Source organism: Hemitrygon akajei, chromosome 1 (genome assembly GCF_048418815.1).
Source record: "Hemitrygon akajei chromosome 1, sHemAka1.3, whole genome shotgun sequence".
NCBI lineage: Eukaryota > Metazoa > Chordata > Chondrichthyes > Myliobatiformes > Dasyatidae > Hemitrygon > Hemitrygon akajei.
Window position 1 is genome coordinate 77,026,998 of NC_133124.1, and position 16,132 is coordinate 77,043,129.

The 16,132-nt window shown below is 40.9% G+C and overlaps 1 protein-coding gene across 1 annotated transcript in view; it reads left to right on the top strand.

Annotated features, from left to right (window-relative positions):
* Window positions 1–335: 335 nt before the first annotated feature.
* Window positions 336–16,132, top strand: part of LOC140727989 (meprin A subunit beta-like) — an 87,652-nt gene continuing 71,855 nt past the window's right edge. Inside the window, exon 1 of the mRNA XM_073046060.1 lies at window positions 336–498. Within this exon, the coding sequence (XP_072902161.1) occupies window positions 433–498 (66 nt within the window). The 5' untranslated portion in view covers window positions 336–432. The remainder of the gene's footprint in view (window positions 499–16,132) is intronic.

Consider the following 16,132-nt stretch of genomic DNA (forward strand, 5'->3'; position numbering starts at 1 on the left):
TAGGCTGGTACTGTTTTCCTCAGTGTAGAGGAGGTTTGGAGGGGTCATAGTTGAGATATACAGTATAAAATTATGATGGGGATAGATAGAATAGACGGGGAGGAGAACTTTTCCCTGGATCAGTGGTAGATAAAATGAGAAGACTTCAAGTTAGGATAAAGGAATATTTGTAGTTAACTCAAAACTTCTGTACTGGAATTTGAAGTATCCAACCAGTACAAGTGTGATGTCACAAAACAATGCCTGAGGTAGTTACCCAAATTCACATCTGAAAGTAGCTGGAAGGAGAAGTACAATCTTCGTTTATTCGTGTTTTCTTCCTGAAAAGGTGCCAAAGTTCTCGCTGAAGTCAACATCTCAGAGGCTAAAGTCCTAAAGCACAAGAAGACAAATGCACATCAGAAGCACGTTGTTTGCTGGACATCGGACAGAATGGTTTCCTGCTTTCTCTGCCTGTCCTTCTGCTGTTTTGCAGTTTCAGCTATCCCACTAGATTTGGTAAGTTAATGATTCAATGTCAGTGGCTTTATGCTTATAGGGAGCGGCTTATAACCACTAACTGTTAGCTGCTTTGCAAAGTTTGCATGAGTCTTATAATCCAGCAACAAAGTGCGTCCTGCACCCGAGTGACTGACGTTGGAGTGGGCTTGCTTCTGGTTAAAAGAAGAGGCAGCTTGAATGGTTTCCCTTTGCTGCTGTAGGTAAGCTTCACTCCAACGGGACATTTAGAGGAGGTTAGATACAATACTGAGGTAAGGCAGATTGATTAACATGTTGGAGGAATAATAACACAACCTTCCTTACATAGTGCTCAAGTCCATGGTGGACCTGCTAGTCAGGATCAAAACATGGACAGCATTGTGTGTAAAATGTGGTACAGACATTTATTTCCAAAGATAACCATGTTAGAGGACACTCCACAGTTCTTCTGTCAGTCCTGAGGAGAGATTAGATAGTGTGGGCTTGTTCTTCTTGGAGCAGAGGAGGTTGAGGTGAAGCCTGATAGAGATATATAACATAATGAGGGGCACAGATACAGTGGAGACAGAGAGATTGGATTCTCCCTCTAAGGTAGAGCTATCTATGACCAGAGGGCACACATTTAAGGTGAGGAGTAAGAACTTCTGAGGGGATCAGAAGTTTTTTTCTTCTTTTTTTTTGTAATTTATTTTTTATTGAAGTTCATCATCAAACAAACATTTCCATAAGATGTATTTCAGACACTGTACATATATATCATATATATCACAAATATATATCATATATTGTCATATATATCACAAATCTCCACAAAGTATTTATCTGAGGTATACACTTATAGAAAAGAGCAGAAAGAAAAAAAAACAAGCAAAAGGAGAAAACTATGTACAAGTAGGGAGTAATCTTTTTTTACAACATATTCATTGATTTGTGAGAATAAAATCAGGCCTATGACGCATTATGTAGTTAAACTATTTTTCCCAGTATGAATCAAATTGTTCCAGCTTATGATTAACAGATGCTGTTATCTTCTCCATTTTGTAAATGTCCATTGTAATTTCCATCCACGTACTTAAAGTTGGGCTCTCCTGTGATAACCATTTCCTGGTAGGAGTCTTTTTACCAGCCAACAGCAGTATATTCATTAAATATTTATCTTTTTTCAACCATTCTTGAGGTATATATCCAAAATATATGGTCTTACTCTCTAAGGGTATTTCACATTTAAAGATGTCTTGTAGGGCATTGTGTATTCCCCTCCAATAGTTTTTGATAACAGGGCAGCCCAAAAATATGATAATGATTTGCATTTTGATTTCCACAATTTCTCCAGCAAACAGGGAGGTTACTATCATAATGGGATTTCTGAGAGGGTGTAATAAAATACCTTATTACGTTTTTCCATCCAAACTCCCTCCATTTCTGTGAACTGGTACACTTCTATTGATACCTCCATATTGTTGTCCATTCTTCCTCAGATATAATTATCCCTCCTTCCTTCTCCCATTTTGTTTTAATGTATGAAGTCCAATGTGTTTTAAGATTTGACAACCCCTTATATATGTTTGAAATGATTCTACTACCATTATCTGAATTAAATGCTTTTCTAAAGAGCTCTATCAAGCATGTACTTGCCTTGGTTACATTTTTAAGCGTCTTATTAACATATTGTCGCATCTGTAAATACCGATAGAAATCTTGTTTTTCTAATAAGTGTTTCTCTTTAAGCATTTCAAAACTGAACAGTGTTCCTTCTTTCATTATGTTGCAAAGAACTGTTATTCCTTTAGCTGTCCAGTCCTTAAATCTAGCATCCAATTTATTTGGTGTAAAATCCGAGTCATATGTACACCATTTAAGAATTGCAATATCTCTCTCTAGATTATATTCTTTTATAGTAGTTTTCCATATTTTAAGAGTCAATTTCACCCATGGGTTATCAATAGTATTTATGTACCTTTGCAGGTTGTTATCAGCCAAAGTTGCTTGTATGGGGATGGGAAGTACCCACTCCTCAATGTTTTTCCATTGAGCGTCATATGATGGGTTACATCAACATATCACAGCTCTCAACTGTGCTGCAAAATAATAATCTCTAAGAGAAGGTAGGCCCCATCCTCCCTTTTCCTTTGCTAATTGCAAAGTTTTGAGACGAACTCTAGGCCTTTTACCCTGCCAAATATACCTTGATAACATCTTTTTCCATTCATTGAATTGATTTTGATTCATCTCTATTGGTAGGGTCTGAAAGAGATATAACAGTCTGGGCAGTATATTCAATTTAATAGACTCAATCCTTGAACTGAGACTGAAAAAAGGAATCAGGTTCCATCTTTCCACATCTTCCTTAATTTTTTTATATAAAGGCTGATAATTACATTCTGATAATTTTGCCAAATCTTTTGGCATAATGATGCCCAATATTTGAAAGACTCTGTGTGCCATGCCCAGGGGTATCGACTTTCAATTTCTCTTGGTGGGCTATAGTAATATGAAAGTAATTGGGTTTTATCTATGCTGATCTTGTATCCTGATAATTGACCATATTGTTCAAAGGACTGCATCAATTTAGGTAAAGAGTATGTTGGTTGCCCTAGATACATCAAAATGTCATCTGCATAACAAGCCAATTTATGCTCTGTCCCTTTAATAGTAATTCCCCTGATATCTTCATTTTGTCTGATGTATTGAGCTAATGGTTCCAGATATAACACGAAGAGTAATGGTGACCATGCACAACCCTGTCTCGTGCCCCTTTCTAGGGTAAGACTATTCGATAAATATCCATTGATTTTAATCCTAGCAGTAGGATTGTCATATAGTGTCTGTATAGTTTTAATAATTGTGTCTTGGAAACCAAATCTATGTAAAACTCTGTAAAGAAAATTCCAATTAACCAAATCAAATGCTTTTTCAGCATCCACACTTATCACTATTGCTTGATTTTATTTTTTTTGTATATGATCCATAATGTGAAGTGTCCTTCGTATATTGTCTTGTGTCTGGCATTGTCGTATAAAACCTGTCTGATCATTACATATCAGTATGGGTAGAAACTCCTCTAATCGTTTGGCCATGATGGAGGTAAATAATCTATAATCTACATTAAGAATGGATATTGGTCTAAATGACCCGCATTCCATTTTATCCTTGCCTTCTTTTGGTATAGCTGAGATTATCACTTCCTTCCAACTGGGTGGCATTTGTGCCTTTTTTAGAGCCCAGTTCAGTGTGGGGAGTAAAACAGGAATTAACTCATTTTTAAATTGTACCACTCTGCCGTATACCCATCTGATCCTGGTGACTTGCTTAATTTAAGCCTTCAAATTGCAGCTTTTAATTCAACTTCAGTTATGTCAGCAGTCATCGTTCTACTTAGTTCTTCGCTTAAAGTGGGTAACTCTAGAGAATTCAAGAAGGTGTCAATTTGGGTTATGCTTCCCCCTGGAACTTTGGAATATAGAGTTTTGTAAAACACTTCAAAAGCTTCTTGAATTTCACTTAGCTTATTTTTTATCATTTTCGTTCTTGGGTCCCTAATTCTATGAATTGTATTTTCTGCTACTTTTTTTTTTCAGTTTCCATGCCAGTATTTTCATAGATTTTGATCCACTTTCATAGCATCTCTGTTTCAGAAACATTAAATTTTTCCTGATTTCTTGCATAGCCAAACTATTAATTTCATTCCTAATTCTTTTAATTTCCCCAAATGTATCCTGTGCCAAATTCAATTTGTGTTTTTTCTCTAGTTCCTTCAGCCTATTTTGTAATTCCTCTAATGATTTATTCCTTATTTTTTCTTATATGAAGATATTGCTATAATTTTCCCTCTTAAGACCACCTTCAGAGTATCCCATAAAATGGGAGGTGAAACCTCTCCATTATCATTAAGTTCTAAGTAGAGACCAATTTCTTTTTTAATTTGTTCCTTAAAGTATGGATCATTGAATAGACTTGAATTTAGTTTCCAAATAGTATTCTTTGGTTGTAGGTCAAAATCAACAGATAGATATATAGGTGCATGGTCACTTACATTTATTGTCCCAATTCCACAGGTGTTTATTTTGTCTTTGTCTTTTCCAAATGTTATGAAATAGTCTATTCTTGTATATACAGAATGGGGAGCAGAATAATGAGTGTAATCCCTTCTGTCGGGGAAAAGATCCCTCCATATATCAATTAAACCAACATCCTCAAAATGTGTATTAACTTTCTTATGTAAAGATTTTGTTTCATAGGTTTTTCTATTGGAAGAGTCTAAGTTTGGTTGTAATTGTAAATTTAAGTCTCCCCCACATATCAGGAGACCTTCTGTTTCCGTTACCATAATATCAGTAATTTTCTGAAAGAAACCAATATCACTTCCCGGAGGTGCTTATATATTCAATAGAGTAACTGAATTTCCATCTATATTCCCCCTTACCAGAATATATCTGCCCTCTTTATCTTCTATTTTGAATACTTTTTCAAACGTTAGCTTACTTGAGATAAGAATAGCAACTCCTCTCCTATGTCCTGATTTATGTGAGGAGAAAAACAAATTAATGAAGCCCATTCTCTTTAGTTTTTTATGCTCATTATCACTTAAATGAGTTTCCTGTAAAAATACTACATGGGCTTGTTCTTTTTTCATTTTGGATAAAATTCTCTTACGTTTGATTGGATTTAATAGCTGGAGGAGATGCAGGCCTTGCTCTTGTCCAACAGATTCGAGGCTTTAACTCCCTGTGAGGGCAGGAGCGGGGACTGTGGGGAGGATGAGCAACCTGCCCATAGCACCGTGGAGTGGGGGGCCATTCCAGAGGGGGGAGTCAATAGAAATGTTGTAGTAATAGGGGACAGTATCGTCAGGGGGATAGATAGGGTTCTCTGCAACCGAGAGCAAGAGTCCCGAAGGCTATGTTGCCTGCCTGGTGCCTGGGTTAAGGACATCTCTTCTGGGCTGGAGAGAAACTTGCAGTGGGAGGGGGAGGATCCAGTTTTCTTAGTACACGTCGGTACTAATGACATAGATAGGACAAGGAAGAAGGTTCTGTTACAGGAATATGAGCAGCTAGGGGTCAAATTAAAAAACAGAACCTCAAGGGTAATAATCTCTGGATTATTACCTGAGTCACGAGCAAATTTGGCTAGGTTAAATAAAATTAGGGAGTTAAATGCGTGGCTCAAAGACTGGTGTGGGAGAAGTGGGTTTTGTTTCTTGGGACACTGGCACCAGTACTGGGACAGGAGAGAACAGTTCTGGAGGGACGGGCTTCACCTGAACCGGGCTGGGGTTAGTGTCCTGGCGAATCATATAACTAGGGCTGCAGAGAGGTCTTTAAACTAACTAGTGGGGGGGGGGGGGAGAATTCTAGAGAGCAAATAATTAAAAAGACAATGGAGAAGGTAATGGATGTAGGTAAAAGTGGAGGAATGAGAAGACAGAGTGTGTCAGGAGGGGAAAGAATGTACGGAGATAAGCGTAAAGTTGTACAAAAGGAAAAGGTAGGAAATAAGTGTCAAACATATTTGAAAGTCCTTTATTTGAATGCACGTAGTATTAGGAATAAAATTGATGAGTTGACGGTACAAATAATTACGAATGGTTATGATATTGTGGCAATTACGGAAACATGGCTGCAGGGTGACCAGGACTGGGAATTAAACATGCAAGGGTATTCGACAATTAGGAGAGACAGGCAAGAAGGAAAAGGAGGTGGGGTGGCTATGTTACTAAAGCAAGAAATCACTGCAATAAAGCGAAATGATATTGGCTCAAAGGATTAGGATAACAAAATAATTTGGGTAGAAATAAGAAATAGTAAAGGGAAAAAAGCAGTGGTGGGAGTAGTCTATAGGCCTCCAAACAGCTGTAACTCAGTTGGTCGGAGCATAAATCAGGAAATAGTTGGGGCTTGTAATAAGGGAACAGCTATAATTATGGGGGATTTTAACTTTCATATTGACTGGACTAATCAAGTCGGACACGGCAGCCTTGAAGAAGAGTTTATTGAGTGTATTCGGAATGGGTTCCTTGAACAATACGTTACTGAGCCGACAAGGGGGCAAGCAGTCTTAGATCTGGTCCTGTGTAATGAGACAGGACTAATACAAAATGTCCTAGTAAAGGATCCCCTTGGAATGAGTGACCATAACATGGTCGAATTCCATATTCAATTAGAGGATGAGAGGGTTGGATCTCAAACAAGCGTACTGAGCTTAAATAAAGGAGACTATGATGGTATGAGAGCGGAATTGCTTAAGATGGATTGGGAAAATAGATTAAAGGGTAGATCGGTACTTGATCAGTGGTGTATATTTAAGGAGTTATTTTACAACTAGCAAGAAAAATATATTCCACTGAAGAAAAAAGGGTGTAAAAGAAAAAATAGTTATCCGTGGCTAAGTAAAGAAATAAAGCAAAGTATACGACTAAAAAGAAAGTTATATAAGGTAGCTAAATCTAGTGGGAAGATTGAAGTTCGAGAAGCTTTTAAAGATCAGCAGCAAATAACAAAAAGATTGATTAAGAAGGGGAAGATAGATTATGAAAGTAAATTGGCGAAAAACATAAAAGCAGATAATAAGAGTTTTTATAGTTACATAAAAAGAAAAAGGGTGGCTAAAGTAAATGTTGGTCCCCTAGAAGATGAGACCGGGAAATTAATGGTAGGGGACTTGGAGATGGCGGAAACGCTGAACAAATATTTTGTATCAGTTTTTACAGTAGAGGACACTCAAAATATCCCAACACTGGATAAACAGGGGGCTCTAGGGGGAGTGAAGCTAACTACGATTCAAATCACCAAGGAAATGGTACTTGATAAATTAATGGGACTGAAGGTGGATAAATTCCCTGGACCGGATGGCTTGCATCCTAGGGTCTTAAGGGAAGTGGCGGTCGGGATTGTGGATGCATTAGTGATAATTTTTCAAAACTCGCTGGACTCAGCAATGGTTCCGGCAGATTGGAAAAATGCTAATGTAACTCCTTTATTTAAAAAGGGCAATAGACAGAAGGCTGAGAATTATAGGCCAGTTAGCCTAACATCAGTGGTTGGCAAAACGTTGGAATCGATAATTAAGGAAACAGTAACAGGGCATTTGGATAAACATAGCTTAATAGGACAAAGTCAGCATCGCTTTACAAAAGGGAAGTCATGTTTGACAAATTTGTTGGAGTTCTTTGAGGACATAACATATAGGGTAGATAAAGGGGAACCAGTGGATGTGGTGTATTTGGACTTCCAAAAGGCATTTGACAAGGTGCCACACCAAAGATTATTACTTAAAGTAAAAAATCATGGGATTGGGGATAATATTCTGGCATGGGTGGAGGATTGGCTTTCTAACAGAAAACAGAGAGTTGGGATAAATGGTTTATTCTCAGACTGGTAGTTGGTGACTAGTGGTGTTCCGCAGGGGTCGGTGTTGGGACCCCAACTCTTTACAATCTATATTAATGATTTGGAGAAAGGGACTAAGTGCAACGTATCGAAGTTTGCTGATGACACAAAGATGGGAGGGAGCGTAATGAGTGCGGAGGACATTGAAACCCTGCAGGGAGACATAGATAGGCTGAGTGATTGGGCAGACATTTGGCAGATGAAATATAATATTGACAAGTGTGAGGTCTTGCACTTTGGCAGGAAAAATAATAGAGCAAGTTATTATCTAACTGGAGAGAAACTGGAAAGTGCTTCTGTGCAAAGGGATCTGGGGGTCCTGGTGCAGGAAACACAAAAAGTTAGTATGCAAGTGCAGCAGGTGGTCAAGAAGGCCAACGGAATGCTGGCTTTTATTGCTAGGGGGATGGAGTATAAGAACAGGGAGGTCTTACTGCAGTTGTACCAGGTATTGGTGAGACCACACCTGGAGTACTGCGTGCAGTTCTGGTGTCCATATTTAAGAAAGGACATACTGGCTCTCGAGGCAGTGCAGAGAAGGTTCACTAGGTTAATTCCGGGGATGGGTGGGTTGATGTATGATGAGAGGCTGAGTAGATTGGGACTCTACTCATTGGAGTTCCGAAGAATGAGAGGCGATCTTATTGAAACATATAAGATTGTGAAGGGGCTTGATCGGGTGGATGCGGGGAGAATGTTCCCAATGATGGGTGAAACTAGGACTAGGGGGCATAATCTTAAAATAAGGGGATGCCGTTCCAGGACTGAGATGCGGAGAAATTTCTTCACTCAGAGGGTAGTGGGGCTGTGGAATTTACTGCCCCAGAGAGCTGTGGAAGCTACTACACTCAATAAATTCAAAACGGAGATAAGACATTTTCCTGGATAAAAATGGCATTAGGGATACGGTGAGTGAGCAGGTAAGTGGACATGAGGCTAGGTTTAGATCAGCCATGTGATCTCCTGGACCAGTTTTCGATAGCCTGGATGGGTCGGAGAGGAATTTTCCAGATTTTTTCTCCTCAATTGGCAACTCGGTTTTTTTTCCCCGGGTGATCACATGGGTTTGGGCGGGATGAATAATAAAATAAAATGGGCGGCATGGTGCCCTGTTGGTTAGCACTGTTGCCTTGTGGGATTCGGTGAAAACTAGAGTTAAGATTGGATCAGCCATAATCTTGTTGAATGGCGGAGCAGGCTTGAGGGGCCAATTGGCCTACTCCTGCTCCTATCTCTTATGTTCTTATGTTATTTACATTAAAAGTAATGAATTTTACTTTGTCCTTAGTCATCTGTATTTATCTGTCAATGTATCATTGAAATTAGAATAAAACTTACCGTAATCGATCTACTCCCTGCACAAATAAGAACCAAGAAACGCAAATAATAACACAAATGGCAACAGACGTGTGATTCCAAGGCTGAGGTCTCTAGTAGATGACCCTGTGTTGAGCTAGAGGAAATGTCTAGCTGTGAGGGATAACCCCTCCTACTTGTGAGTTGAGGGTCCCCATTGCAGTATTCATAAAAGTCAGTGAACAAATCCATTACACAGAAAAGTCTTCCCTGTGTAATCCTCCTATATATATATATATATATATACACACACACACACACATATATATATTACATACATACACACACATATATATATTCTCATTTTGGTGGGGAAAAAGGAGTAAGTGTGCGAATAAAGAATAACAACTAAGTAATATAAAATCCACATTATAATAAGTATTTTGTTGAGATAGGTATATTACCATCTACTTTTGCTTCCATTTAGCTTCTCAACATTTTTAAAGTTAGCCGAACCTTATGGCTCTTCTGAAGGGGGTGAGAACTGTCTTTGGGAAACTCCCAGTCTCTTCCTGATATACTTTTCTCGACCTCCTTCCGTCTCCTGCCTTCTCAATTCTCGCACTATTTCCCAAGCAGAGCAGGATAATTCCTCTGCCAGGCTTTCTCTCAGTTTGATCACGCTGACGGGCGACCCTCTGGCCTTCATATTTGTAGTTGCTTCTTCCACTATCTGGTACAACCGCGTCCCGTCTCCATAAAACACTCGAAGTTTAGCAGGGTACGGAGATGAAATCTAATCTTTTTTTGTTATAGTACTCGCTTTACTTCAGAGTATTCTTTACGTTTCTGCAGGATCGCGGGGGGGGGGGGTAATCTTGGTCAAAATATATTACTTTATCATCTAAAAACACTCTCTTTTTACCCCAGGCCCTTTGTAGAATCTCCGCCTTGGTGCTGTACCGAAGGAAATTAATTATTATTGAACGTGGCTTATCTTGGGTAGACTTCGGGACTGACATGTGATGCGTCCTCTCAATTTCCAGCTCCATAGTTGAGGGAAGCTCCAGCGTGTCCCGCAGCAACTTTCCAACAAACTCCGTCATAGACGAGCCCTCCGCTCCTTCGGGAACATTGTAGATGCTGATATTTTGCCGTCGTGATCTTCACTCCAGGTCAAGCAGTTTACCTTCTTGGTGATGTAATATTTTTATCGTCTTACTCAGTATTCGTTCAACGTTTTGAACACGATCTTCCACCTTCTCAATTCGAATCTCTGCCACCGCTATTTTTCAATTGACATTGGCGAGTTCTGACTTAATATCATGTAGCTGCTGCTTTATTTCTTTCTGGAACTCCCTTATCTCTTTCAGGATTTCGATCATATTCACCGCTTCACCTGAATGAGGCCAGCATCCACATCGCTAGCACGCAGTCGGGTAGGAGAGCCGCTCGCTGCACTCCTCTCGGCAGCAGGCTCCACAGTGTCGCTTTTCTTATTTCCATTCTTTTCCCCATTCCTGCCCCTCTTTTCAGGTCAAATATTTTTCAAAAAATACTATATTTGATGGGTTAACAGGGCTTAATACGCATTTTTCCAGAGGAGCTAGTGACTTAAGCTGCCATTCTCGACGATGACGTCACCAGAAAAACCAGAAGTTTTTTTTCAAAGGTACAGTTAACATCAGAGAAACGTATACAAAATACATCCTGAAATACTTTTTCTTCGTAAACATCCACGAAAACAAAGGAGTGCCCCAAAGAATGAATGACAGTTAAATGTTAGAACCCCAAAGACCCCCCCAGCTCCCCTTCCCATACATAAGCAGCAGCAAAGCAACGACCCCCCCACCCAGCAAAAAAGCATCGGCACCCCCTACCGAGTGCTCAAGCATGCAGCAAAGCATCAATAAAGACACAGACGCAGTACTCCAAAGTCTACTCGTTCACCCGGCATTCGACATACCACAGGCTCTCTCTCTCTCTCCCTCTCTCTCTCTCTCTCTCCCCCCCTAATAAGGGAAAAAGAGGTGTTCCCATTTCACAGCAAACAGGGAGAGATAACAAACAACCTGCTGATTTACGATGTTAAAAGTCTGTTGCATCACTTTTTCCGAGCTCTGTGCCCAAAGAACTCAGGTCTTAGTGAGGGATAAAATTGGCCCCTTAGAGAATCAGAGTGGACATCTATGTGTGGAGCCAAAAGAGATGGGGGAGATTTTGAACAATTTCTTTTCTTCAGTATTCACTAAGGAGAAGGATATTGAATTGTGTAAGGTAAGGGAAACAAGTAGGGAAGTTATGTAAAAATATTACGTACATATTGTATATGACAATATTATAATATATACAAGGGGGAGAAATATCCTTGCAGGTAGGTTTGCTAGCATGGTTCAGGGGGGTTTAAACTAATTTGCAAGGGGGATGGGACCCAGAGCGATAGAGCAGTGAAAGAAGTGCATGGAGTAAAGCCAGATCTAACATATAGAGAGGCTTTGAGGAAAGAGAAGCAGAATAAAGAGTGTAAACGTAGTAAGGTAGAAGGGCTAAAGTGTGTGTACTTCAATGCAAGAAGCTTCAGGAACAAAGGTGATGAACTGAGAGCTTGGATACATACATGGAATTATGATGTAGTGGCCATTACGGAGACTTGGCTGGCACCAGGGCAGGAATGGGTTCTCAATATTCCTGGATTTCAGTGCTTTAAAAGGGGAGGAGGGGTGGCATTACTGGTCAGGGATACTATTACAGCTGCAGAAAGGGTGGGTAATGTAGCAGGATCCTCTTTTGAGTCAGTATGGGTGGAAGTGAGGAACAAGGAGGGAGCAGTTACTCTACTGGGGGTATTCTATAGGCCCCCTGGTGGCAGCAGAGATACCGAGGAGCAGATTGGGAGGCAGATTTTGGAAAGGTGCCAAAATAACAGGGTTGTTATCATGGGTGACTTTAGCTTCCCTAATATTGATTGGCACCTGATTAGTTCCAATGGTTTAGATGGGGCAGAGTTTGTTAAGTGTGTCCAGGATGGATTCCTGTCACAGTATGTTGACAGGCCAACTAGGGGGAATGCCATACTTGCTCTAGTATTAGGTAACGAATCGGGTCAGGTCACAGATATGTCAGTGGGTGAGCATCTGGGGGGCAGTGATCACTGCTCCCTGGCCTTTAACATTATCATGGAAAAGGATAGAATCAGAGAGGACAGGAAAATTTGTAATTGGGGAAGGGCAAATTATGAGGCTATAAGGCTGGAACTTGCAGGTGTGAATTGGGATGATGTTTTTGCAGGGAAATGTACTATGGACATGTGGTCGATGTTTAGGGATACCTTGCAGGATGCTAGGGATAAATTTGTCTCGGTGAGGAAGATAAAGAATGGTAGGGTGAAGGAACCATGGGTGACTAGTGAAGTGGAAAATCTAGTCAGGTGGAAGAAGGCAGCATACATGAGGTTTAGGAAGCAGGGATCAGATGGGTCTATTGAGGAATATAGGGTAGCAAGAAAGGAGCATAAGAAGGGGCTGAGAAGAGCAAGAAGGGGGCATGAGAAGGCCTTGGTGAGTAGGGTAAAGGAAAACCCCAAGGCATTCTTCAATTATGTGAAGAACAAAAGGATGACAGGAGTGAAGGTAGGACCGATTAGAGATAAAGGTGGGAAGATGTGCCTGGAGGCTGTGGAAGTGAGCGAGGTCCTCAATGAATACTTCTCTTCGGTATTCACCACTGAGAGGGAACTTGATGACAGTGAGGATAATATGAATGAGGTAGATGTCCTGGAGCATGTTGATATTAAGGGAGAGGAGGTGTTGGAGTTGTTAAAATACATTAGGACGGATAAGTCCCCGGGGCCTGACAGAATATTCCCCAGGCTGCTCCATGAGGCAAAGGAAGAGATTGCTGAGCCTCTGGCTAGGATCTTTATGTCCTCGTTGTCCATGGGATTGGTACTGGAGGATTGGAGGGAGGCGAATGTTGTCCCCTTGTTCAAAAAAGGTAGTAGGGATAGTCCAGGTAATTATAGACCAGTGAGCCTTACGTCTGTGGTGGGAAAGCTGTTGGGAAAGATTCTTAGAGATAGGATCTATGGGCATTTAGAAAATCATGGTCTGATCAGGGACAGTCAGTATGACTTTGTGAAGGGCAGATCGTGCCTAACAAGCCTGATAGAGTTCTTTGAGGAGGTGACCAGGCATATAGATGAGGGTAGTGCAGTGGATGTGATCTACATGGATTTTAGTAAGGTATTTGACAAGGTTCCACATGGTAGGCTTATTCAGAAAGTCAGGGATCCAGGGAAGTTTGGCCAGGTGGATTCAGAATTGGCTTGCCTACAGAAGGCAGAGGGTTGTGGTGGAGGGAGTACATTCAGATTGGAGGGTTGTGACTAGTGGTTTCCCATAATGATCTGTTCTGGGACCTCTACTTTTCGTGATTTTTATTAACGACCTGGATGTGGGGGTAGAAGGGTGAGTTGGCAGGTTTGCAGACGACACAAAGGTGTTGTAAATAGTGTAGAGGATTGTCGAAGATTGCAGAGAGACATTGATAGGATGCAGAAGTGGGTTGAGAAGTGGCAGATGGAGTTCAACCCGGAGAAGTGTGAGGTGGTACACTTTGGAAGGACAAACTCCGAGGCAGAGTACAAAGTAAATGGCAGGATACTTGGTAGTGTGGAGGAGCAGAGGGATCTGGGGGTACATGTCCACAGATCCCTGAAAGTTGCCTCACAGGTAGATAGGGTAGTTAAGAAAGCTTATGGGGTGTTAGCTTTCATAAGTCGAAGGATAGAGTTTAAGAGACATGATGTAATGATGCAGCTGGATAAAACTCTGGTCAGGCCACACTTGAAGTATTGTGTCCAGTTCTGGTCACCTCATTATAGGAAGGATGTGGAAGCATTAGAAAGGGTACAGAGGAGATTTACCAGGATGCTGCCTGGTTTAGAGAGTGTGGATTATGATCAGAGGTTAAGGGAGCTAGGGCTTTACTCTTTGGAGAGAAGGAGGATGAGAGGAGACATGATAGAGTTGTACAAGATATTAAGAGGAATAGACAGAGTGGACAGCCAGCGCCTCTTCCCCAGGGCACCACTGCTCAGTACAAGAGGACATGGCTTTAAGGTAAGGGGAGGGAAGTTCAAGGGGGATATTAGAGGAAGGTTTTTCACTCAGAGAGTGGTTGGTGCATGGAATGCACTGCCTGAGTCAGTGGTGGAGGCAGATACATTAGTTTAAGAGACTACTAGACAGGTATATGGAGGAATTTAAGGTGGGGGGTTATATGGGAGGCAGGGTTTGAGGGTCAGCACAACATTGTGGGCTGAAGGGCCTGTAATGTGCTGTACTATTCTATGTTCTATGAAACTATGATGATTAAAGAAGAGAAAGTACTGGCGCTTTTAAAGAATATAAAAGTGGATAAGTCTCCGGGTCCTGACAGGATATTCACTAGGACCTTGAGGGAAGTTAGTATAGAAATATCAAGGGCTCTGATAGAAATATTTCAAATGTCATTAGAAACGGGGAATGTGCCGGAAGATTGGCATATTGCTCATGTGGTTCCATTGTTTAAAAAGGGTTCTAAGAGTAAACCTAGCAATTATCGGCCTGTAAGTTTGACGTCAGTGGTGGGTAAATTAATGGAAAGTATTCTTAGAGATTGTATATATAATTATCTGGATAGACAGGGTCTGATTAGGAACAGTCAACATGGATTTGTGCGTGGAAGGTAATGTTTGACAAATATTATTGAATATTTTGAAAAGGTTACTAGGAAAGTTGACAAGGATAAAGCAGTGGATGTTATCTATATGGACTTCAGTAAGGCCTTTGACAAGGTTCTGCATGGAAGGTTAGTTAAGGGGCTTCAATCGTTAGGTATTAATATAGTAAAATGGATTCAACAGTGGCTGGATGGGAGGTGCCAGAGAGTAGTGGTGGATAACTGTTGGTCAGGTTGGAGGCTGGTGACTAGTGGTGTGCCTCAGGGATCTGTACTGGGTCCATTGTTGTTTGTCATATACGTTAATGATCTGGATGATGGGGTGGTAAATTGGATTAGTAAGTATGCAGATGATACTAAGGTAGGTGTCGTTGTGGATAATGAAGTAGGTTTTCAAAGCTTGCAGAGAGATCTAGGCCAGTTAGAAGAGTGGGCTGAAAGATGGCAGATGGAGTTTAATGCTGATAAGTGTGAGGTGTACATTTTGGTAGGAATAATCAAAATAGGACATACATGGTAAATGGTAGGGCATTGAGGAATGCACTAGAACAGAGTGATCTAGGAATAATGGTTCATAGTTCCCTGAAGGTGGAATCTCATGTGGATAGGGTGGTGAAGAAAGCTTTTGGTATGCTGGCCTTTATAAATCAGAGCATTGAGTATTAGGAGTTGGGATGTAATGTTAAAATTGCACAAGGCATTGGTGAGGCCGAATTTGGAGTACTGTGTACAGTTCTGGTCACCGAATTACAACCTTCTACACTCCAAAGAATAAAGACCTAACTGGTTCAAACTTGATAGAGGTATTTAAAATTATGAGGGGGATAGATAGAGTTGACATGGATAGGCTTTTTCCATTGAGAGTAGGGGAGATTCAAACAAGAGGACATGAGTTGAGAGTTAGGGGCAAAAGTTTAGGGCTAACATGAGGGGGAACTTCTTTACTCAGAGAGCGGTAGCTGTGTGGAACGAGCTTCCAGTAGAAGTGGTGGAGGCAGGTTCGATATTGTCATTTAAAAAAAATAGATTTGTACATGGACAGGAAAGGAATGGAGGGTTATGGGCTGAGTGCAGGTCAGTGAGACTAAGTGAGAGTAAGTGTTCAGCACGGACTAGAAGGGTCGAGATGGCCTGTTTCCGTGCTGTAATTGTTATATGTTATATGTCTCTGAGCACACAGCTAGCAGCTAGCTAGCTGCTTTACATCTTCCATCTACCACAACACACCGATTCCTGCAGAGGCACCG